The following is a 24,742-nucleotide window of genomic DNA, read 5'->3' on the forward strand; positions in this document are numbered from 1 at the left end:
GCAAAATCTGGACATTTCATCTAATGATAGGAACTTTAACAAATCAGTTTTCTAAGTTGTAAATTTGGGACACATTTATAACCACTTAAAAACTGTATGTAAATCTAATGATTTAACAACTAACTTATGATTTACTTTTTCTGCCAATCATAATTAGTAGCTTGCATTTGGCCTTTATCTCTTTAGAACTTTTATATATGATTTTATTTAATGCTTACATCATCCTGATGCCATCTCATAGGTGCCAAGAAGGTAGTGATGATTCTTACAAAGAAAGCAAACATGACTATTTTATAATTAAATCAGTAACACTGCCAGAACCACTACTAAACTGTACTGATTCAATAGATGTGTATTCTAAAGCATATCATGTTACTTTTTAAAAATAGGATATTTAACTTGACGTGAGTTGGAATAAGGATTTCTCCGATTCCATTTTCATGTTAGTATTTTAGGTGTGAAACAATATATATTTACCACATTTGCTGAAACAAAAGTTTAGTGTGCAAGTTAAATCAGTTAACTTTTTGTCAAGCAAAATAAGACCACCAATGCATAGTACAAAATGTTTAATATACATGCAACAAGTATAGTATGCATCAAGGCAACAGAATACACGTGGAAATATTGGCGTATAATTCAGCATTCTTTTGGAGGCAAGAGGGGTGGGTGAACAGTAAACACTACCAAACTAAAATTAAAGATTGAGACATACATTGTTTCTTCATGCAAACAGTAACTACCTTTAGTGTGAAATGAACTGTGTAGAAACCTGATTTTATAACAGCAGATGAATTTTACACCAAGATCTCCAAGAAAGGAGGAAAAGTCATGATCCTCAGATGTAATGTTTAAATCTGCATTTAGCAGCATGTTAAGATGCACAAATTATACATTAGACAGATCTGAAAAATTTTACGATTATGGAATCTTGAATTTCCTTCTACATTATAAAAATGTATGTAAAACCATTGTTTAATTACTAAAGGATAATAAATGTTAGTTGAGAGTGGACCATGAATGATAAAGCATTTAAACATTCTGATAGTTCATAGGAAAGCAGCAATAGTGCTCAAGTCCGGGCTAAAATTTTCAAATTTCTCCTTATCCATTTCCTCACTCCCTTCTCCCAAAGTTTCCATTGTCCTATTACACCTACCTTCCATCCCCCAAGCTGATGCAAACCTGCTTTGGATACTTCACTCACAATCAGGTATACAGAATTGAGAAACTGAGAACAAAAATGTGTCATTTCTCAAGAATATTCGCATTTCTACAAGTATTAAAGCCTTAAGCTAAAGGAATAAAGCTCTGAATATGTTCTGGCACATCTAAGATAATTTATTTTAAGGGCTTCCAGGCCTTTGTCCCCGAAGTGACACTGTTTGACTGTCTTACATATAAGACTTGCCTTGTTACTACTTACTATCTTAAATTCCAAATTATGAGACTAAGCTGTAAATTTTGCAGAAAACTACCACACTCCTACATTTCTAACACAAAGAATGAATGTGGTAACGTCGGTTCTTGACTCTTCTCAATAAACAAAAATACCATATGAAGTCCCCAATAAGTACTGTGGCCTCATCATGTAAACAATGTATAAAATTTCTTTGGCACAGCTAATCATGTTTTCCTCATATTACTTACTATAGAAAATACACGCCATACATTTTCAGTATGGTGGGATTTTTAGAAATTAATGTAGCTGTTTCAAAAATTCCAAAAGAAATAAAAGTACAGATTACAACTTTTTTTTTGTTTGTTTTAAAAAAAGAAAACTAATTTTACCTGTACATAAGTGTGGGGATTTTTTAACATTTAAATGTTTTAAAATGAGATTATTGTGTGATTAATGCTAGAGGCTATAAAACACATGACACACTTCATTGTTGCACAAACAGGAAAAAGAACCAGCACTGAATATCAGACATATATTAATCAAGTATGATAACTACCCTATTGATCCTTGTTTAAAAGCCTCTCAAATCCTTAACTGAACTTGAACTCTTTCCTGGCAAAACAATTTTTCAACGTTTGTTCTACATTTTGAAATATGTCTAGTATTTGAGGCATACTTGATCATATTTTTAAATTGATAATCTTTTAAGAAAATCTTGAAAAACAGTTTATTCATTTTACCTAAATGGCATAAAATGCTGTAAAATATTTTCCTTGTGGCACTAACAAATTAAGTCAGTAACTACCAAAACAGACACATTCCTATGGAAATTATAAAATGTTAAGTGGAATGTTGAGTTGATACCAAATGGTAAATATTGAAGAAAAACTGAATAAGCCACTGTGAGAATGCAGCTGAGAACTTTCCCCTGATATTAAAAACAAGGCATTTAAAGCATACGAAGAAATTAATGAAAAAATGAAATTAACTTTTTTTTTTTTTTTGAAAATCTGAGAGAATGAAAAAATACTTAGCTTAAGTCTCTGGAATAAACCTTTGAAGTCAGTCTCTGGCCACTAAGGTATATTTAAATATATAAAAATCAGCTGAACAATATGTACAATTTGCTATGAACTATTTGGTGGATCTTTGAAAGTTTTTTTGTTTTAAAGCCTATTCCTTTCTGAACTTTCTCAATGACAAATATAAGAATTTTAAAACTGAAAAATGGCGGGATCATTGTTTTTCACTCAAAATCTCTTATCTGGAGTGGATTCTCTCTAAGCAATAGACTTTCAGACATGTACCAGAACAATATAAAATTTCAAAGGTCTTCCCAGCAGTCAAACATATGTAAATTAAACATTTACAACATAAAAACTTTTGGCTTTTACATAAAAATTTTCAGGATGGAGTTAGGCCTGGACTTGTCATCTCTGTTGTAGGACTTGCAAGGTAGTCATTAGATTTTAAGCTTGTTAGAGACTTGTAACTTGCCACTGACGTTAGAGATCCACAGAGGCCAAGTAATGAGGGAGTATCTTCTTTACCTGAAAATTACAATTGAATAGCAAATAATTAATTGCCCTTCAAGAATGATACAAATAAGATCCTAAAACCATTAGAAATTTCCATAGTTTACAAGATATTGCAAATATATGTAACTATTAAGTCAAAGATCTAGATCTCAGTATCTTTGCTTTTTTGGCGGTTTCATCATCACCCTTAAACATTATAAAAGATTATTTGTGCTGCTCATAAAAGTTCTAGATATGGAAGTTTGAGATACCAAGTTTTAAAGCAACAATAAAATATTTACCTTTTTGGAGAACATGGTTATGTCCAGTTAGTAAAAATCTAAACTGAAGTAACAGTTAACAGTCCCCAGGCCACAGAAATACCAGGAAATCCGTATTTTGTTACAGCAATATATTAGAAGAAGGTGGAAGCTGGTTGGGACTGCCCCAACTCAATAGGAAGGCTTGATTTGGGGAGACTTTATTCATTTAGTAAACATTTATTCAGTATCCACTATGCATCAGGAACCTAATGTTAAGTGTTGAATTTCAGTAGACCCATGAAGGAGGAATGAGTACACCTGTTTCCATGGCTGAGGTAAAACAAGTTCTTTCCAAACTGGGTAAGTTTCAACCTGCAGTCTGCCTCAGTGTGCTGCAGTGTGATGCAACTGGCTATGTGGCTGGCTTGGGGCTATGAAAGGCTAATGACTCTGAATAATTAGGAGGTTTCCAAAGAAGATGGAAAACTTAGGCTTTACACAGTTATAGAAGTTAAGCTGAGCCAAATATCAGATGTTTCTGAATATTACATATTGTTTTAAACAGCCCTGTGAAATACTCCCATAGTCCTTTGTACTTACCCCACCTTGTCATACTGTATGATAACTGTGGGGCAACTCCTACCTTTATTAGACTGTAATAATATCCTTGAGAAAGGATATAGACATTGTGGTGTTCATTATATCCCCAGTGCCTAGGACACAGCAGATGTTCAAGTATCTATATAATTAAAGAATGATGAATCAGTGGAACTGCATTTGTACTTTTTATATTCTTTTTAAATGTGTGACTTTGGGCAAGGCATCTTCTCTGAGCCTGTTTCTTTCCTTTGAAATCGGAACAGATACCAGAAAATAACAGGCTATGCCAATTAACTTCACAGTTTTTTTGACCAGTAAAATACAGGAACATGTAATGGTATTAGGAAAAGATATGGAACAGTAGTTGTTACATTCAGATTTAAATTGTTTATCATATTATGTTAGGATGAAAAAGTCTGTGTGTTCTAAGTATCCTTTTAATGTTTAAGCTTTGAGACTCACTTCAGGCCAAAATCACCTCTCTGGAGTTTTTGCTAAAAGCCCCAGGGGCTCAACTGCTTTGGATAGTTTCTTCAAATTTCTACTCAATTACTGACCTTGAAACTTTTTAAAAAATGTACTGCTGATTATGTATACGTGTATAACTATTTACTTAATTGTGGCAAATATATATATGTATATGTGTGTGTATATATATATATAAAACATACAGTTTACTATTTTAGCCATTTTAAATGTAGAATTCAGTGGCATGAATTATATTCACACTATTGTGCACTCATCAACACTATTTCCAAAATTTTTCATCTCTCCAATTTTTTTCCTCAAAATATTGTTTTGTTTATGGAGGACCTTAAAATTTCTACATAGATCTGATGCTTTCTAGCACTGTCATACAAGTGATGTGTGTGTGTGACTTGAGAAATGAGAGGCATTTTGCAATTAAGATCTGTGTTCCCCTTTCTCAGAAGATAATTTACACATAATGCAACAAACAGCATCTGTCTTCTAAATTACGGTAAGAAATCTGTCCAAAATTGGGCCAACTTTCAGTTTAATATTCCTATTAAATAACAAAGGGGGACCTACCCCTGAATCTACTTCAAAAAAGTAATGGATTTTGTTTTTTTGTTCTTTTTTACTGCAACTCAGTATGACAAATTCCTGCCTGAAGAGAGATGGCAAAAGGAGTCAGACATGTTTCCCCTTTAAAGTAGATACCCAGTCATGGACAAATCCTTCTGGGTTTGCCCCTACAATAAAGTGGAGAAGCCCAAATTTGCTGGGTCGTTTGCAAATAAAAATGAAATCTCCTAAGTAGAGTGTTGAAGCCAGGGTGGCCTTTAATATTATTAATGCCATCTAATATTATTTATTACAATTTGGATAGAAAATAAAGAGGCTAAGTTTTTTGATATCTTGAGATTTCAAACTCATTCTTATTTTACAAGTACCCAAAATAGCTGAGAGAAGAGAGTTACTCTGATTTTGCCCAAGTGTCAACAACAAAATATTTAACAATATAAACTGATAACAGTAACTAATATTTATTGATAACTACAGTCCAGGCCCTGTGTGAAGTGCTTTACATGAGTTTCTTAATCATGAAAAATCCCATGAAGATCTGTAAGTATCTTCATTTTGCAGATGGGGAGAAATATGTGGCCAAGAGGGCCATATACATAGTAAGAAGAAAGAAATGAAATCAAGTCCTCTGAATTCAGACTACCTTCTTGGTCACACTCTTGTATAGAAGGGAATCCATAAAACCTTTTACATAGGGGATTACATGTTTAGCTTGTATTTTCAATACTTGAAGGCTTTGTGAAGCGTGATTTTGAAGGATATAAATAAGAAAACGGACACAGGGAAACAAATACAAAGTCTATGGCAGTTGCCTGAACCAGTTGGTAGTAGAAGGGATACAGACAATAGAAGAGACAGAGAAATCTTAAGAAAGTCAAAGTGGTAGGACTTGGTGATAGCAAAATGTTAGGTGACAGGAGCCATGAGTGACTCAGTAGGGTTTTAGACTTGCCAAGAATTCCCTTTTCAAAAAATAAAGTGGGACAACTGGATATCCATGTACAAGAGAATGAAGATGGATCCTTAGCTCACACAGTATGCAAAAATTAACTCAAAATGCATCAAAGACCTGAAAGTAAAAGAGCTAAAGTGATAAAATTCTTAGAAGGTAATACACGTATAAATCTGCATGACCTTTGATTTGGCAAAAATTTCTTAGATATGACACCAAAAGCACAAGTAACCAAAAGAAAAACTAGATAAATCGGACTTCATCAAAATTAAAAACTTTGGGAGTCAAAAGACACTAGCAAGAAAGTGAAAAGATACCAAAATCGAGAATATATTTGCAAATCACACATAAGGATCTGATATCCAGACTATACATACAGAATTACTACAGCTCATCAATACAAGGGATAGCCATGTGATTTTAAAATGGTCAAAGGATTTGAATAAACATTTCTCTAAAGCTGATACATAAATGGCCAATAAGCACATGAAAAGACTCTCAACATCATTATTCATTAGGGAAATGCAAATCAAAACCACAATCAGATATTACTTCTACCCATTGGGATGGCTATAATAAAAAAAATAGACAGTAACAAAGTGTTGGTAAGGATGCAGAGAAATTGAAAGCCTCATACATTGCTGATGGAACTGTAAGATGGTGCAGCCACTTTGGGAAACAGGTTGGCAGTTCCTCAAATAGTCAAACATATGATCCAGTCAATTCCATTCCTAGGTGTATATCCAAGAGAAATAGACATATGTTCATATAAAAACTTGTACATGAATCTTCATAGCAGCATTATTCATAATAGTGTATGATTCCATTATATAAAATGTTCAGAACAGACAAATCTAAAGAGACAGAAAGTAGATTAGCAGTTGCCAGGAGATAGGGAAGGGTAAATTGGAACTGAGTACTAACAGGTACAGGCCTTCTTTTGGGTGGGGAGTGATGACTGTACAAACTGTGAATGTTCTAATCACCACTGAACTGTACACTTTAAAATGGTGAATATTATAAGTGGATTATATTTTAAAAGGAATGAAGTATTGATACAACTTGGATAGATCTCAACGGAAGTATGCTCAGTGGAAAAAGCCAATCCCAACAGTCTATATACTATATGTCTAAAATATATACATATACATATATATAGTAGTTATATATACTGTATGATTTATATAGCACTCTTGAAATGACAAAATTACAGTAATGAAGAACAAATTAAGAGTTTGCATAGATTAGGGATGGCACAGAGATAGGATAGGGCTGGAGAGTTTATGGATGTAGTTAACAAAAGGGCTGCACAAGAGTTCCTTGTGGTACTATTCTGTCTTGATTTGGTGGTTTGTACACAAAACTACATGTGTGCTAAAACAGCACAGAACTAACCACACTCACTGTGTACATGTAAATCTGAATGAAATGAGTGGTTGGGTTAATTTCAAGATCATGGCTATGATACTGGGGTAAATTGGGTTAAGGATACATCCAGTACCATTCTCTGTACTATTTGTTCCACTTACATGAGAATGTAATTATCTCAAAGTAGAAAGTTAAATTTTAAAAAGGAGGTAGCTAGAGAAATTCCTTAAAATGTGATATGTATTCAGGGAAAAGTGCAGTATATGAAGGAATACTAACCATAGCATAATAACCTTGTGCATACATATTTTTGCCTTGATTATCTTCAGGGTAAATTCCTAGATGATTACAGAATTAGAAAGTAAATGCATATGTAGGATTGTGTTAATTTTAAATTAGAACTCACAACGTATTTCTTGCAATTTGCTTGTTTACTTTTGAGTCTCAACAATGTTTTACAGTTTTCCTCATACAGGAATAAATTTGACAAGAAATGTGCTGAGTCTCAATATTTCATGTTCTATGTTGCTACTTCAAGTTGTCTTTTCTCCTACCACTGGATTATCTCACTGGTTATGTGAAGGCTATTGATTTCTGTGTGATAATTTTATGTCCTGCTACTTTTCAGGACTACTTTTATTGTTTAAATTAGTGTATTACTTCTCAAATGTTTTCCAGGCTCATGAAACCATCTGCAAAAATCCAATTCTCATGTTGTGAAATTTCTTCCCTACATGCGTTAGCTAATACCTGTAGTATAATATTAAAAAGTGGTGGAAACAATGGGTATCTTTACTTGGTCCTGATCTAAATGTTTCCCCATTAAGTAATATGCTAGCTTTAGGAAAAAGATAGACACACAGACACATATATTCATGGAAAGAAAGCATTCTTCAATTCTTGGTTCTTGAATGTCTTTATCACGTAAGTGTTGGATTCTGCCGAAGGTTTTTTTGGCATCTGTGGAAGTAGCCTGTTCTATCTCAGCTCTATTAATATGGTATATTACATTAATGGATTTCCATTTATTGAGTCACATTATGGAACATCATATTCCTGGAATAAATTCACTTTGTCGTGGGGTGTCATTTTTTATCAGTTGCTAAATTATCTTCACTCTCATATTATTTAGAACTTTTAAATTAATATCCATAAGTGATGTTGGTCTATAATTTTTCTTTTTCATACTGTATTTATCAGGTTATATCTATTTCCTAAAAGAATTATAAAATTTTTCTTCATTTTTTATGCTTTGGAATAATAATTTATGAGACACTATGAATACTGGTCTTTGACAATTACGTAGAAGTCCCCTGAGAAACCAAGTGAGCCTGGTGCTTTTCTGTGGAGTAGTTCTTTAATAATTTTCTCTATTTCTTTTCTGGAAATTGGCCTGCCTAAGATTTCTACCTCTAGTGTGTCCAATTTTGGTAAAGTATATTTATGCAGGAAACTGTTTCATCTAAGTTTTCATATTTATTTGCAGAGAAGTTTGCAAAGTAGTCTCTTAAGAGTTTTAAATTACTACTTTTTCAATGATCATTTCCCCATTTCAGTTATTTTTATTTGTTCTCCATTTTGTGATTAAATTAGCTGTGTGTCTAATTTGTTAATTAAAAACAGATTTATTTAGATCTATTTTTCTGTTCCTTTTGCATTTAGTGGCAATTTTATCTTTATTATTTCCTTGTGTTTTTGGTTACTCTGTTTTTCTTTTTTTCTTGCTCTTTGAACTGGGGAATTCATTTATCTTCTTACATTTTTATTGATAAACATAAATAAAAGTTATAAATTTCCTCAGCTCATTGCTTGAAGTAAATCCCATAATATCTGATGTGCAGACTTTTCATTGTCCTTGCTTTTTTAGAAATTCTTTATTTCAGTTTCTTTTTTTGTTCTAAGATGGTGGATTAGAGGCTTTTAGCATGCCTCAGCCACTTGGAAATAGCAAGATAGTGCATAAAGAGCAACTCTGTGGGCTTTAATTCAGTATGGAAAACAGGAATCCACCAGAATCATGAAAGACACCCTAGGAGAGAATGCAGTCAAACAGCCCCTTGCTGATAAGAGTGAGTAAAGCCCCAGTAGGAGAGAGGGGCAGAGAGCCTCCCTCTGTGACTCACCTTTCCACTGAGCAACCCTGGCCAAGGGAGAACACTTTGTTTCACCCAAGCCCTGCACCTAACTCCTGGGCTCAAACAACCCTCCTAGGTAGCTGGGATTACAGGCATGCATCACTGCACCAAGCTTATGTTTTCTTTATGAGCTAACTTCTGAGCATTTTTGGGACTGTTCTATCTGTACTTAAGAAGAAGGTATATTATCTATTTTCAGGTTATAAAGTTCCATAGAGCATAAGATATACCCTAGTGATTATGTTGTTTAGGTGTATTATATTCTTTTTTGTCTATTTGTCTTATACTGAGAATAGTATACGTCTCCAACTGTCACTGGATTTCTATCTATGTCTCCTTATATAAAGGGGGATGTCATTATTTGTTGTATAATCCTATTATATCTTAATTGTGTTTTTAGCATTTAAACATATCTTTCCTTATAATGCTTAATGCATTTTGGTTTAAAATCTACCCATCTGAAGGCCGGGCGCGGTGGCTCAAGCCTGTAATCCCAGCACTTTGGGAGGCCGAGACGGGCGGATCACGAGGTCAGGAGATCGAGACCATCCTGGCTAACATGGTGAAACCCCGTCTCTATTAAGAAATACAAAAAAAAACTAGCCGGGCGAGGTGGCGGGCGTCTGTAGTCCCAGCTACTCAGGAGGCTGAGGCCGGAGAATGGCGTGAACCCGGGAGGCGGAGCTTGCAGTGAGCTGAGATCCGGCCACTGCACTCCAGCCCCAGCGACAGAGCGAGACTCCGTCTCAAAAAAAAAAAAAAAAAAAAAAAAAAATCTACCCATCTGATATAAGGGTTGCCACCCTGCTTTCTTTGTGTTTTTTGGTTTTGTTTGTTTTTTTTTTTTGTTTTTGAGACAGAGTCTCACTCTAGCACCCAGGCTGGAGTACAGTGGCACAGCAGCTCACTGCAATCTCAGCCTCCCAGGTTCAAGCAATTCACCTGCCTCAGCCTCCCCAGTAGAAGGGATTACAGGGGCCCACCACCGCACCTGGCTAATTTTGTATTTTTAATAGAGACAGGGTTTCACCATGTTGGTCAGGCTAGTCTTGAACTCCTGACCTCAAGTGATCTGCCCACCTCAGTCTCTCAAAGTGTTGGGATTACAGGCATGAGCCACCATGCCTGGCCCCTTCTTTGCATTTTTATTTGCCTGTTACACATTTATCTATTCCTTTATATTTAACCATTCAGAATAAATCATGATTTTGTTGTAATTTTATGTATATAGTTATATTTACTGTTTCTCTCCTTGGTATATGTTGTTTGCCATTTCATTAATTTCTTTTGATAGTCTTTCTGCTGTGACAAATTATTTTTCTTTGTTAAATTTGCTGTTTCTCTTTCTAGATGACAAAGTTGCTCTTTTTAAAAAAAAATTATGTATTTAGGAAGGTTTGTATTTTAGTTCTAGTTGTTACCTTTATACAAGTAGACAAATCTAATGCCAACCTCATTCTTTTCTCCCTTTCTAGTTTGTTTCATCATTTTGCCTGGAAGTCATCAGTATGTTTTCATTATTGTTACTACGTAATAATTTTAGTAGAATTTGTCTTGTAGGTGATTACTTCAGGTACATTTTCTTTAGTACTTGGTTAGATTTTTCAATTTGTATATTATGTCTTCATTTACTTCCAAACGTTTTTCTTGAATGATAGATTTTGGTATTAGTTCTGTTCCACTATTTTATCTTCTCCAGTAACTCTATAAACATGTAAATTTGATATTATTGTCTTCCAATTCAACCACTTCATAACTCATTTTACTTCTTTATCTCACTTTCATTCTCTTGGTGGTTTTCCCATTTTTCTTCAATGTTTTAGATTAAGTTTTATTTCAAATCCATTCTTCTTTAGATACCCTTGTATTAGTCCATTTTCATGCTGCTGATAAGGCATACCTGATACTTGGAAATTTACAAAAGAAAGAGGTTTAATGGATTCACACTTCCACGTGACTGGGGAAGCCTCACAATCATGGTGGAAGGTGAAAGGCACATTTCACATGGCAGCAGACAAGAGAAGAGAGCTTATGCAGGAAACTCCCCTTTTTAAAACCATCAGATTTGGTGAGACTCATTCACTATCATGAGAAAAGTACCGTAAAGTCCTGCCCCCATAATTCAATCACCTCCCACCAGGTTCCTCCCATAACATGTGGGAATTGTGAGAGTTACGATTCAAGATGAGATTTCAGTGGGGACAGCCAAACCATATCATTCTGCCTCTGGCCTTTCCCAAGTTTCATGTCTAACATTTCAAAACTAATCATGCCTTCCCAACAGTCCCCCAAAGTCTTAACTCATTTCAGCATTAACTCAAAAGTCCAGAGTCCAATGTCATCTGAGACAAGGCAAGTTCCTTCTACCCATGAGCCTGTAAAATCAAAAGCACATGAGTTATTTCCTAGATACAATGAGGGTACAGGCAGTGGGTAAATACAGCTGTTCCAAATGGGAGAAATTGGCCAAAACAAAGGGGCTGCATACCCCCAAGCAAGTCCGAAATCCAGCAGGGCAGACAAATCTTAAAGTTCCAAAATGATCTCCTTTGACTCCATCTCTCACATCCAGGTCATGCTGATGCAAGGGATGGGTTCCCATGGTCTTGGGCAGCACTACTCCTGTGGTTTTGCAGAGTACAGCCTCGCTTCTGGCTGTCTTCACAGGCTGGTGCTGAGTGTCTGTGGCTTTTCTGGGTGGATGATGCAAGATGTCAGTGGATCTACAATTCTGGGATCTGGAGGACAGTGGTCCTCTTCTCACATCTCCACTAGGTGGTACCCCAGTAGGGACTGTGTGTGGAGGTTCTGATCCCACATTTCCCTTCTGCACTGCCCTAGCAGAAGTTCTTCATGAGGGTCCCACCCCTGGCAGCAAACTTCTGCCTGGGCATCCAGGTATTTCTTTACACCTTCTGAAATCTAGGCAAAGGTTCCCAAACTCCAATTCCTGTCTTCTGTGCACTTGCAGGCTCAACACCACATGGAAGCTGCCAAGGCTTGGGGCTTGCACCCTCTGAAGCCACAGCCCAAGCTCTATGTTGGCCTCTTTCAGCCACAGCTGGAGCAACTGTGACACAGGGCATCAAGTCCCTAGTCTGCATACAGCACAAGGATCCTGGGCCCAGCCCATGAAATCATTTTTTACTCTGAGGCCTCCAGGCCTGTGGTGGGAAGAGCTTCCATGAAGACCTCTGACATGACCTGGAGATATTTCCCCCATTGTCTTGGGGGATTAGCATTCAGCTCCTTGTTATTTATACAAATCTCTACTGGCTTGAATTTCTCCTCAGAAAATGGGATTTTCTTTTCTACCATATTGTCAGGCTGCAAATTTTCTGAACTTTTATGCTCTCCTTCCCTTATAAACTGAATGCCTTTAACAGCACCCAATCACTCTTGAATGCTTTGTTGCTTAGAAATTTCTTCCACCAGATACCGTAAATCATCTCTTTCAAGTTCAAAATTCCAGAAGTCTCTATGGTAGGGGCAAAATGCTGCCAGTCTCTTTGCTAAAACATAACAACAGTCACCTTGCTTTAGTTCCCAACAAGTTCTTCATCTCCATCTGAGACCACTTCAGCCTGGATTTCATTGTCCATCTCATTATCAGCATTTTGGTCAAAGACATTCAACAAGTCTCTAAGAAGTTCCAAACTTTTCCACATTTTCCTATCTTCTTCTGAGCTTTCCAAACTGTTCCAACCTCTGCCTGTTACCCAGTTCCAAAGTCCTTTCCACATTTTTGGGTATCTTTTCTGCAGTGCCCCACTCTACTGTTACGAATTTACTATATTAGTCCACTTTCATACTGTTAAGACATACCCAAGACTGGGCAATTTACGAAAAAAAGAGGTTTAATGGACTCACAGTTCCACGTGGCTGAGGATGCCTAACAATCATGGCAGAAGGTGAAAGGCGCATCTCACATGGTGGCAGATAAGAGAGCTTGTGCAGGGAAACTTCCCTTTTTAAAACCATCAGATCTTGTGAGACTCATTCACTATCATGAGAACAACACGGGAAAGACTCGCCCCAATAATGAAATCATCTGCCACTGGGTTCCTCACATGACACATCATTTCTTCTTGGACATTGATGTTCTTAGGTTTTGATTTCCAATTTGAAATGTTTCTGTCTTATGATTAATTGCTTGTTGGAGAATATTTAATACAATTAATATGACTTTATGAAATTTTATCAGATTTCATAATTTTATGAAATTTTGTCAAATTATCACATGTACCCCCCAAAATATGTATATCCATTATGTATCAATTTTAAAAGTTACTTTAATAGGATATGAAAATTATATGGTTTTATAACATTTTTTTTTTCCTGCTTCAGTATTGCTTTCCTGGGCGGTGAAGTTCATCGGCTTAATTATTGTTCTCAATTTATGTGATTTTTAAAAATTAATTTTGCAAGGTAGAACCAACCCAAATGCCCATCAGTCAACAAGTGGATACAGAAACTGTGGTATATATATATAATGGAATACTACTCAGTCATAACAAGGAATGAATTAATGGCATTTGTAGCAACCTGGATGAGATTAGAGACTATTATTCTAACTGAAGTAACTCAGGAATGGAAAACCAAACATTGTATGTTCTCACTCATAAGTGGCAGCTGAGCTATGAAGATGCAAAAGCATAAGAATGACACAAAGGACTCTGGGGACTCAGAGGAAAGGAGTGGGAAGGGGGTGTGGGATAAAAGACTACAATTGGGTGCAGTGTACACTGCTCAGGTGATGGGTGCACCAAAATCTCACAAATCACCACTAAAGAACTTATGTAATCAAATATCACCTGTTCCCCAATAACCTATGGAAATAAAAAATTTAAAAAAATAAAAATTAAAAAATACTCAATTTTAAAGAAAGAAAAAAATAGTTTTGCATAGACAGTGTGTTTGCTCCTCAGGATTTCTATGGAAAGGGCTACTTGATTTGGATGGTTTATGAAATTTTAAATTCAAGAGTACCTGTTGAGGTTCAATCAGGCTGATGGGAAAAATATTAGAGAGTTATAGAAATAGACACAAATCTTGGAAGGCCAGAGGTTTGCATAACTTCGGTAATAGATCTGGCTAAAGGTGGTATGATCCCTTTACCTTTAAACAAATAAAAATAGTAATAAAGAAAGGCAGAGTAGTTTATCTAGCTAGCTTGTTTACTCATGTGATCTTAAGACTAACTTTTGATGTACCCTGGGTGCTTAAGTGCTTTTTACTCAGCAAGCCCACAATGTCAATTACCCTCTAATGGTGTTGACTCAAGCTTTTGTTAATTAATCTTACTGAATAAATACAACTCTGACTAGCTGATCAGGGCCCAGTCACAACTGTTCACAGGACTCAGCAGACAGCCTGTAAGCAGCTCGGACCTTCAGTTGGACCGGCAGAGCAGAATATCTGTGTGTCAGTGTACTTTATTCATCCGTTGTTGGGTCAGAGGTCTGCAAGGGACAGACTCTCCACAGCTCGTGCCCCCTCCAGAGAAGTGCTGCTGCAAGTAAATTCTTCAATAAGTGTGCCAAAGTATGTTGTTGTTGTTTGTTTTTATTGTATGGCTTTCCTGGCTTTAAATTTACCTTCTTAACACTGCTTCTCTGCATCCCACATGTACTTTACCAGAATGCTGTTTTCATATGTTCACACTTAAGGTTGACTTTATCTTTCTAGAGGTGATTTTTGATCAATCTTAGGCCTTCCACAAACATCCCAATTCCTTCTTTTGCAGAGTTTAATTTTTCCTCGACCCCTGTGCTCACAGCTTGTTACAGGAGCATGAGAGCCTGCTTATATTTGGTATTTATTTTTCTACTTCCAGGCAATTTGAAGTTTGTTTATTTAGTGTCTGCTATTTATGCTGAAAGCTTGGGTTTTGTGTGGTTTTGTCCTCTTTTATTATATTTTTATAGGATATGCTGATTCAAACCTGCATCACTGCCATTACCTCAGCTATCCAAAATTCCCCAAATTTTTAAAATCAGATTTGAGAATTCTAGGAATCTTACTAACTCATCATGAGAACATGTTTCCTTCCTGGTCACCAGTTTTTTGTAGTCTATTACGTTTACCATGCAGCCCCCTTTTTGTTGGGTGGCAGTTGGTAGATTTTTGGTTAATTTTTACTCGTTTTATTAAATAATTGGTCATGGAAACTGTAAGTAACTTTTAATCTGCTATTAAACATTGAGTTATTGAAGACAATACAGTTGTTTTTATAGTGTCAAAATGTTCATTATTACTCTTGTCCTGTTGATATCAAAATACCTATAATAAAAATTAGAGTAAAATCCTAAATAAATGTCTTTTAGATGAAGAATCATAAATAAATTCATTCATAGTATGAATTAGCTTTTAAAATATACACATTATAGATTATGGCAGTGAATCCAAGTTACTATTAGATTTATAAAAAAAAAAGTACTAAAATGTTAAAATAGATTAAGGCCCTTTGAGAACATTTCAACAACCAACTTAAAGAAAGCAGAAAATTCAGTTCAACACAATATTTACACTGCCTGAGCCTGCTGGTTAAATGAATTTCTACTTTATTCCTCACATCCTATGTCATTATATGGTTACTTAATCAATAAATGTTTAATAAGTTGCCCATCATGTGTCAGCCTCCAGTCATACACTGGTGAAAATGATGGGTAAGATTTTTACCCTCATGAACCTTACAGTTCAGATGGGGTTTACAGATAAGAATCATAATAAAATGCATGGCAGTATGATACAGCATGCCTGGGATGGGCTGGGGATGAGATGGGGATGGGAGTGGCTATTTATGATATGGCAGTCAGTGAAAGCTTCTTTAGAAAGATGACATTTGAAGAGAATCTACCACGCAAAGGCCTTGAGAAAGAAGCTTTGGGGCAGTGGAAAAGGCAAGTGCAAAGACAGTCAGGTAGGAACCAGCCTGAAGAAATACCTAGGTCAGTTTGCCGTGGTACACAGACCAAGGAAAAGAATGGTATGAAATGAGGCAGATGCTAGCAAGGACAAGATCAAGTAGGAGGCTAGGAAAAGCAGTTTGGATTTTATTCTAATTGCCATTGAAAGCCATTGGAGAGTTTTAAACAGACTTAACAATATTTTCTGATTTAAGTTTTTAAAGGTCACTGATTACTACGTGGAGAATGGACTGTGAGGGGGCAAGCAGCTTGCTCCAAGTGGCAGAGACTAAGGTTGTAGTAATGGAGAAGATAATGAGTAAATGTATATAGCATGTTTTATATGGGAGCTGACAGGACTTGTTTATAAATTGACTGTAATTGTAAGGAGAAAGAATAGAATCTAGGATAATGGCTATCGTGCCAATACATATTGCAAGACAGAAGGCAGGGTAAAAATTGGAGGCTTAAGCGAATGCAGGTTCCCCTTAGGTAGGGGATTCTCTTTCTTCCCCTATCTCTCATATATACCCGAAGTCGTAAACTGAGAGGAAAGAAAGAAAGATAAAAGACTGAGAACCAGATCATACCAGTGAACTCATCCAATCCAAAGTGCTGGAGTAACAGCTTTAACCTATGCTGAAGAAGAGAAAGAAAAGAGCTTTGAACCGAATAGATGACTGGTTTTAAAACCAATAGGTTGAGTCTTAGAAACTGATGTGGGACCATATAATTCAAACTAGCCTGAAAAGTTAGGGAATTGGACCAAATGATGTGGGAAGATGCAACCCAAAGGGAAGAGAGGCTGATATTGCACATCTGAAAGCAGTAATAGGAAAAAAAAATACTTTTATGTTTGTTCCTGAAGATTTTAAAAATACTCAATAAACCAAGTACCATGAGTGATTCAAGAATGAGGAAGTGGTCAGTTATGTCAAAAGCTGCTGAGAAGTTTAATGGAATAAGACAGAACTGACTTTAGCAGTTCTCTGCAATATGTTAATAGCTGATTACCTTGATGAGTCCTTTTATTAAAGTGACATAAAAGCCAGATTGGTGGGGTAAAAAAAGAGTACAGGAAGTGAGTAAATGAAGGTAACAATTAAAGACAAATGTTTTGAGAAGGTTAGCCACACACACACACACACACACACACCAGAAAGACACAAAGGCAGACCATTTTAAATCATAACAGCTGCTTAATTTCCAGCATGATTCACAGAGATGTCACTATCATTCTCTGGCAATCATCTGCAACCGAAATATGGATGGTGCAGGAAAAGAGTAATTTTCAAATAGTTCTTTGTTTTCTTACCTTCACTCATTACATTTAATGTGTCTTGTTTTCCATCTCCTTCTTGTGACTGACCTGGATCCAGTGAAGTCTGAGAAAGGCTAACTTCTGCTGATAACTGGTCAAGACTTTGATAACTTTTCCTGTAAAGCAAGGATGAAATACTACTTGAATTTCTTTTCACAAAAAAAGAATTTCTTGAGTGGTTCTTTAATGGTTTTCAATATGTTAAATTTCTGGTTAAAATTCTCCCCATCATTTCTCCTAAATTTTGCTTCGTATTTTTTTCTTCAGTATGATCTCCTCCATCATACTTTCCCTCTATCCTCTTTCAAAGCATATCTGTTTAATCCATTGGAAAACAGGAAAAAAAAGACAATTTGTCAGACATAATCTTCATACCAATTTTTGATTACATAGATGGTTAAGAAATGGGAACTTCTGGTTATTACCAATTTTCAAAGAACAGAAAATCTTCACATTACTCTTAATGAAGATATAAAATTGGCATAACAATAATGACCTAGTGTCTCTTAAGCACTTCAGAATTCTTCAGTGCCTTGACATTATTACAGATTATATAGCAACAAAAACAAATTATTATTACAAATTCCTGTAATTAAGAAGTTTAAAAAGTGCTGGGTAATAAAATACCTGTTTGTATTAATATACATCAAGATGATTAAATTCCTCTCATCTAGTTGCTATTTTGAGGCCCATTTTCTATTAAGCTAATAAAAAGTTAATTATATTACATGTTAAATTCAGTTATAAATGGAAAGTTAATGAAAGCTTATTATTAACCTTTCCTCATATTTGGTTCTTCAGGATAAAACCAACCCAAAAGATAAACACAGCTTTGGTTGTTACACTTTACATAACAGGACAGAATTATATTTCCATATATAAGTGGTCTAGAGAAAGAATATGTTTTTCAGCCTCAATGTCTATTATTTCCTAAGGTAGCCAAACACCACCTAATTTCCTAGAAATATATTTTACAATAATTTTTATAGGAATGTACATATAATTTAAATTATCTATTTCACAGTTATCTCTAATCATATACACAAAAGTAGACTTAGTTACAGGTTTCCAAAAATATGTATATTAAATGTGATTTGAATGTTTATATGTAGTCTCCATTTTATGTTAATTCACGACTCCATTCAAAATGGGGAGGAAGGGGGGAAATAATTTACTTTAGTAACTGAATAACAAACTAGATTCACCGTTTAAAAAAAAGCAAAGCCCAACAGGTTTTACCAAAACAAGTTATTTTTAATTGCTTTTGTACATATTCTCTATCAATTTTATTAAGATTTTATAGGATTTCATAACGAGTAGATATATACAACAGGTAAATATTTGTCTTTCTAAAAAGTGAAGAATGAGGTGACAGAATAACTTTACCAGCTTACAAAACAGTGTTCTCACTTTATAATTTGATGACTTTTAAATGCTTATAGTATTAAAGTCCTTAGTTAAAACAATTTTTAACTACCAGGAAATTCTACTGTTGCAGAAAACTTATGATCACAACAGATAACATTTATATGAGCTATGCAATAAAAATGATATCTAATATTTATATAGCACTTACTATATGTTAGGCACTTGTCTACATATATATGAATTTATTTCATCCTCATAACTACCATAAGAAGCTAGAATTATTACTATCTGCACTTTATGGCAGAATAAACTGGGTCACAAAGAGATTAGATTTAAACCTGCTAGTCTGGCTCTAATTTTCTCTCTTAAATACTATGCTATCTACTACCTAGTATAGGAAGAAAAAATCTGGCTTCCTATTTTATTAGAAATCCTTCTCTGGCCGGCATGGTGGCTTGCACCTGTAATCCCACCACTGGAAGGCTGAGGTGGGAAGATCAATCACCTGAGGTCGGGAGTCCAAGCCCAGCCTGACTAACATGGAGAAACCCCATCTCTACTAAAAATACAAAATTAGCTGGGCGTGGTGGCACATGCCTGTTATCCCAGCTACTTGGGAGGCTGAGGCAGGACAATCGCTTGAACCCGATAGGTGGAGATTGCGGTGAGCCAAGATCGCGCCACTGCACTCCAGTTTGGGCAACAAGAGTGAAACTCTGTCAAGAAAGAGAAAGAAAGGAAAAAAAGAAATCCTTCTCAAGAATGGCCTTGTTTAATGAGACAGATCATGTAAACTATTTAATCATATTACAGAAAATTTCACTTGATTTGCATTAAATTTTTTTTTTTTTTTTTTTTTTTTTGAGACGGAGTGTCGCTCTGTCGCCAAGGCTGCAGTGCGGTGGAGCGATGTCGGCTCACTGCAAGCTCTGCCTCCCGGGTTCACACCATTCTCCTGCCTCAGCCTCCTGAGTAGCAGGGACTACAGGCGCCCGCCACCATGCCCGGCTTTTTTTTTTTTTTTTTTTGTATTTTTAGTAAAGACAGGGTTTCACTGTGTTAGCCAGGATGGTCTCAATCACCCGACCTCGTGATCCTCCCGCCTTGGCCTCTCAAAGTGCTGGGATTACAGGTGTGAGCCACTGCGCCCGGCCAAAATCTTACTTCTTTAGCTAGAGAGGAAAACAGGAACATAGGAATTTAAAAAGTAGTTATAAATACATTTACTTTCCAAATTATTTTTTTGTGCTCAATAGGTATCTTACTTTTTAAGTTGAATGACAGCTCAAGATGAGTTTCTGACACTGATTTTTCATCATAGAAAACCTCTTAATATTTCTAAATTAAAAAAATTACATATAGAAATAGTTACAAACAGTATAAAATACCCTATAAGCTAAAAGACATAGAATTCATCCGAATATTGTAAGGACTGAAAAAGTCTGACAGTACACATTTACAATAATCTCCAAGACTACCACCCACTACTGGGAAGAAACTCTGTAAAAGCAGCTTCTGACAATAGTAACATGAAATGAGCTTTCTGCATGACCTACTGAGGTTCTTTTTAGAATATCACATTTCTGAATCCAAAGTGGTGTTAGAGCCTTTCTCCCCTTTAATTTGTCACAGTTAGTGAACAATTATTGAGTTTATAACTTTGCTTAAACAAATGCCAATGAATATGGAAATAGAATTTGGTACATGATGTTCTGAAGCAATAATAAAAATTACAACCCAAAATTAAGTACCTCATTCCTAAAATATTAAGAACTGTACCTTACAATATCTTCTTTGTATGAAAATGACTACAAATCCACTATCTGGGAGGAAACAAATTCAGTTGTTTCAGTAATGGCTAAGAATGGGTTTGATTTCCTCATTTTTACCTGATTTCCAATGTGACTGACAGCTCCATCTGACAAACATTTGTTGCCATGTGGTAACGGTAACCAATCTATGAGAGTTCTGTCTTTATAAGGCCATGACTAAGCCCTATCTTAGAATCCTAGACTCATTAACATCACACAGTAAGATTAAAGGTAACTCACCAGATACATTAATCCAATTAATAGCTATTACTCTTTCTCAGAAGATAATTTTTTAAATACAAGTAGCTTAATCAAAGTAAGAACCCAAGACAGTAAGAGTCATGCATTCTAAGTATATAAAATTTGTAGTTTAATCCTTACCTTTCCATTGTTAAATATAATTTTATTTATTTATTTATTTATTTGAGATGGAATCTCACTCTGTTGCCCAGGCTGGAGTGCAATGGCACGCTCTTGGCTCACTGAAACCTCTGCCTCCCAGGTTCAAGACATTCTCCTGCCTCAGCCTCCCAAGTAGCTGGGATGATAGGTGTCAGCCACCATGCCTGGCTAATTTTTGTATTTTTAGTGGAGATGCAGTTTCACCACGTAGGTCAGGCTCGTCTTGAACTCCTGACCTCAAGTGATCTGCCCGCTGCAGCCTCCCGAAGTGCTAGGACTACAAACGTCAGCCACTGTACCCAGCCATTGTTAAACATAATTTAAATTAAACTTGTAGGAATTATGTCATGGGCATTTGGGAAAACCTACTAAATTCAATATCTAACTATCTGTACATTTTTAAACCTTAAATATAAATATCTATACATAAGATTGGATATCAAGTAAAAGCAAATCAAAAGGAAATTCAGAAATAATCCCGAATTTACTTGTTAATCAATTTTCTACAATCTTTCATATCAATAATCAGAAGTAATAAATGGTTAATCTATGCATTTGCCCAGTATTATGTTAAGGTTAATAATAATTTATCCGGTAGTCATTGGGCAACAGAGAGTGTGATACATAGAAGGAGATGAGCATTATCCACATGTAGAAAATAAAAACAAATATATGTATGTTGTATATACAGAAGCACATGAATGTACATCGAGACAGAGATATACTTTTTGTTCTTTGTTTTCACAGAAAGATGTCTAAGGAACAAAATAATCATTTGCTATAGGAGAATATCTATATTCTCTTATTAAAATAAACAGAAGGATGCAAGGAAAGCCTAACAGGGAAGGGCATATATGAGTGATGTCAATGCCCAGTTTACAAGTTGTAAAAGATTTCTGCAGTTAGGGTCTCCTACTCCAAAAATATTTGAAAGACATAAATGGGAAAGATAACTGTGAATACATATGAAGTGAAAGTCATTAGAAAAAATTAAAAGCCGGTCAGGTGCAGTGGCTCACGCCTGTACTCCCAGCACTTTGGGAGGCCAAGGCGGGTAGATCATGAGGTCAAGAGATCAAGACCATCCTCACCAACATGGTGAAACCCCATCTCTACTAAAAATACAAAAAAAAAAAAAAAAAATAGCTGGGTGTGGTGGCGGGCATCTGCAGTCCCAGCTACTCAGGAGGCTGAGGCAGGAGAATCACTTCAACCTGGGAGGCAAAGGTTGCAGTGAGCCGAGATCGTGCCACTGCACTCTAGTCTGGTAACACAGTGAGACTCTGTCAAAAAAAAAAAAAAAATTAAAATTAAAATTAAAATTAAAATTAAAAACCTAAATAGTAGATCATGAAAGCATATAAGAGCTCATGATTCTCAATAATTTTGCAATGTGAATTATGGCCAAATTGGGAAATGATGATAATTTGAAAAGACTAAAAAAGCTTAAGTAGAAAATATAAATATGATGACAATGAATCTGATCTTTTGGGATAAGAATGGGTGAGTTAGGCAATAATCTAATAAGATTATAAAGATTATGTAACAGATAACCTAACAGGATTATTTAACAAACTCATGTGACCTAGACTTTACATATATATAAAGATATTAAAACAGAACTTACTGGAAACAAATAAGTAAGAAATTATTCTATGTGTGTGTTAAGGGAACATGTTTTATACACTTATTTATTGTTCAGTTTTTACAGTAAGCCTGTCGTGCTTTAAATATTTAATATCATATCATGTTACCTTGTTAAAGCATGACAGGCTTTTACAGTTAAAGTATTACAGACCTTTACATGATATCATGTTAAATTGTTAAAGCATGTAAGGCTTACTATAAAACGTATATCATGTTTGAAATATAGGAAAAGATATGAAATCCAGCATAGCTTGCTGGGTCTAAGTAATCTTGCCAGGTCTAAGTAATCAATAAATAAACTGGAAATTATATTTTTAAAATTTTATAAACAGCATAGTAAAGAGAAATAAATTTAAGATCTTCAATTATGAGAGGGATCTTTCCATGAGTAGGTGACAATATGACCAAATTATTCAATGGCTTAAGAAGACTAACAAATTAATTAAATAAACAATACACTGTTGTTAAATAAACAGGAGGTCATTAGCCTAAGGCTGTCCCCCCTACTCTGAGTTCCTAGTAACAAACTGCAACGTAATTTAGTAAACAAACCAAAGCCTAATTCAGGAGATTTTTTGTAACAGCCTGGTTTCAGCTAATCACAAACAGCTGAGATTCAGCTCATCATAGGCAGCAAACTAATCCTACCATGCTAAATAAGGTATTTACTTAGCTGTAGCCAATCAGATGATTTATCTGCTTTTGTTTGGCTTATAAAAGCTTCCTACATCCACTGCTGGGCAGAGCTCTCTGAACCTTTTCTGGTTCTGAATGTTGCCTGATTCATGAATCCTTTGCTCAGATAAACTCTGTATAACTTAACTTGTCTGAAGTTTTTCTTTTAAAACTCTCTTCTTAAATTGTCTTTGGCTAGCTGGTTGAATGAAGTTACAGAGTTCCTAGAGAAATAGCTATAGACATCCCATATCTTTGCCAGGAAAAATCATCTACTGTCATTAAAACTGTAATGAATTATAGGGTCAGTTTCTTTCTCCAGATTGTCAAGAGGGTTAATGTTCCTTATTAAAAAGGTTTTAGCCACCTCCTTCATAATTAGTACATTCTCAATAAATGTCTGTTGAACTTAAGATATTGGTCAAATCAAAAGGAGCCAGTGATCAGGTACTTCAAGAGCCTTGGCTTATAATAAAAGTTTGAAGAGAGAAAAAACTGGATCCTGATGAAAAGCTGTGATTGGTTTCAAACATGATTTTTATGGTGAACTCCTCTATTCTGAAAATCCAAAGCCTCCATCTTATATGCGACAGTTGAATTTATTCAGAACAACTGGGGATGAGTTGTTCACTTTAATTTTACATAAGGTTCAGAAAGTTTAGAAGTTAGGTGGGTATACACTCTCCAGACATGGAAGATACAGGATTACATTAGAGTAGAAACATAAGACTTCATAGAGTATAAATATTTACTGAGAAGCTAGCTATTAAATTCTAGCAATTTATTATCTCACTTGATCCTTATAATTCTGTTAGACAGGTATTATCCCCAGTATTACATCTGCAGGAAGAAAAGGGCAAGGAGAGAAAGTATTTCTCAGTGTTACACAGTAAGTAAGTAGCAGAGATTAGTAAGTAGCAGAGATTACTTACCAGTCCTGACTTTAAACTCTAGGTAAAGTGATCTCTGTACAATATCCTGGCTGCATGCTTTTTTGTTTGGGGATAGCAGTTTTGAGACAGGGCCGTACTAAAACAATACCAACATCCAGGGGAGGACAGGCCAGATTAAAGAATGATGCTAGGCTTAAGCTGGTGGAATAACTGAGTCAAGAAGTATAAAATCTAGACCCATGCTAAACAGATGAATAGGAAGTTTCCTTGCCTTCTTTTCTGAGACCACAATTACCTTATCTGCTGCTATAATACTTTGTAAAAACTAGCTATTGTTGCATATGCATAAGCAAACTAAAAATAAATCTTCCACTTTAGACTTCTTACTGGCTCCTCAATAGATAACTCTGTAGACAGGGAAGTGTACACATCT

At 35.5% G+C, this 24,742-nt stretch overlaps 1 protein-coding gene across 3 annotated transcripts in view; it reads right to left on the bottom strand.

The window, feature by feature from the left end:
* Positions 1–552: 552 nt before the first annotated feature.
* Positions 553–24,742, bottom strand: part of RUNDC3B (RUN domain containing 3B) — a 180,110-nt gene continuing 155,920 nt past the window's right edge. For all 3 annotated transcript variants that reach the window (XM_025379385.1, XM_025379383.1, XM_025379382.1), the window contains 2 exons: positions 17,508–17,629; positions 553–2,952 (listed from right to left, as the gene is read on the bottom strand). In XM_025379385.1, the coding sequence (XP_025235170.1) occupies positions 2,807–2,952; positions 17,508–17,629 (268 nt within the window). In that variant the 3' untranslated portion in view covers positions 553–2,806. The remainder of the gene's footprint in view (positions 2,953–17,507; positions 17,630–24,742) is intronic.

Source organism: Theropithecus gelada, chromosome 3 (genome assembly GCF_003255815.1).
Source record: "Theropithecus gelada isolate Dixy chromosome 3, Tgel_1.0, whole genome shotgun sequence".
NCBI classification, from domain to species: domain Eukaryota; kingdom Metazoa; phylum Chordata; class Mammalia; order Primates; family Cercopithecidae; genus Theropithecus; species Theropithecus gelada.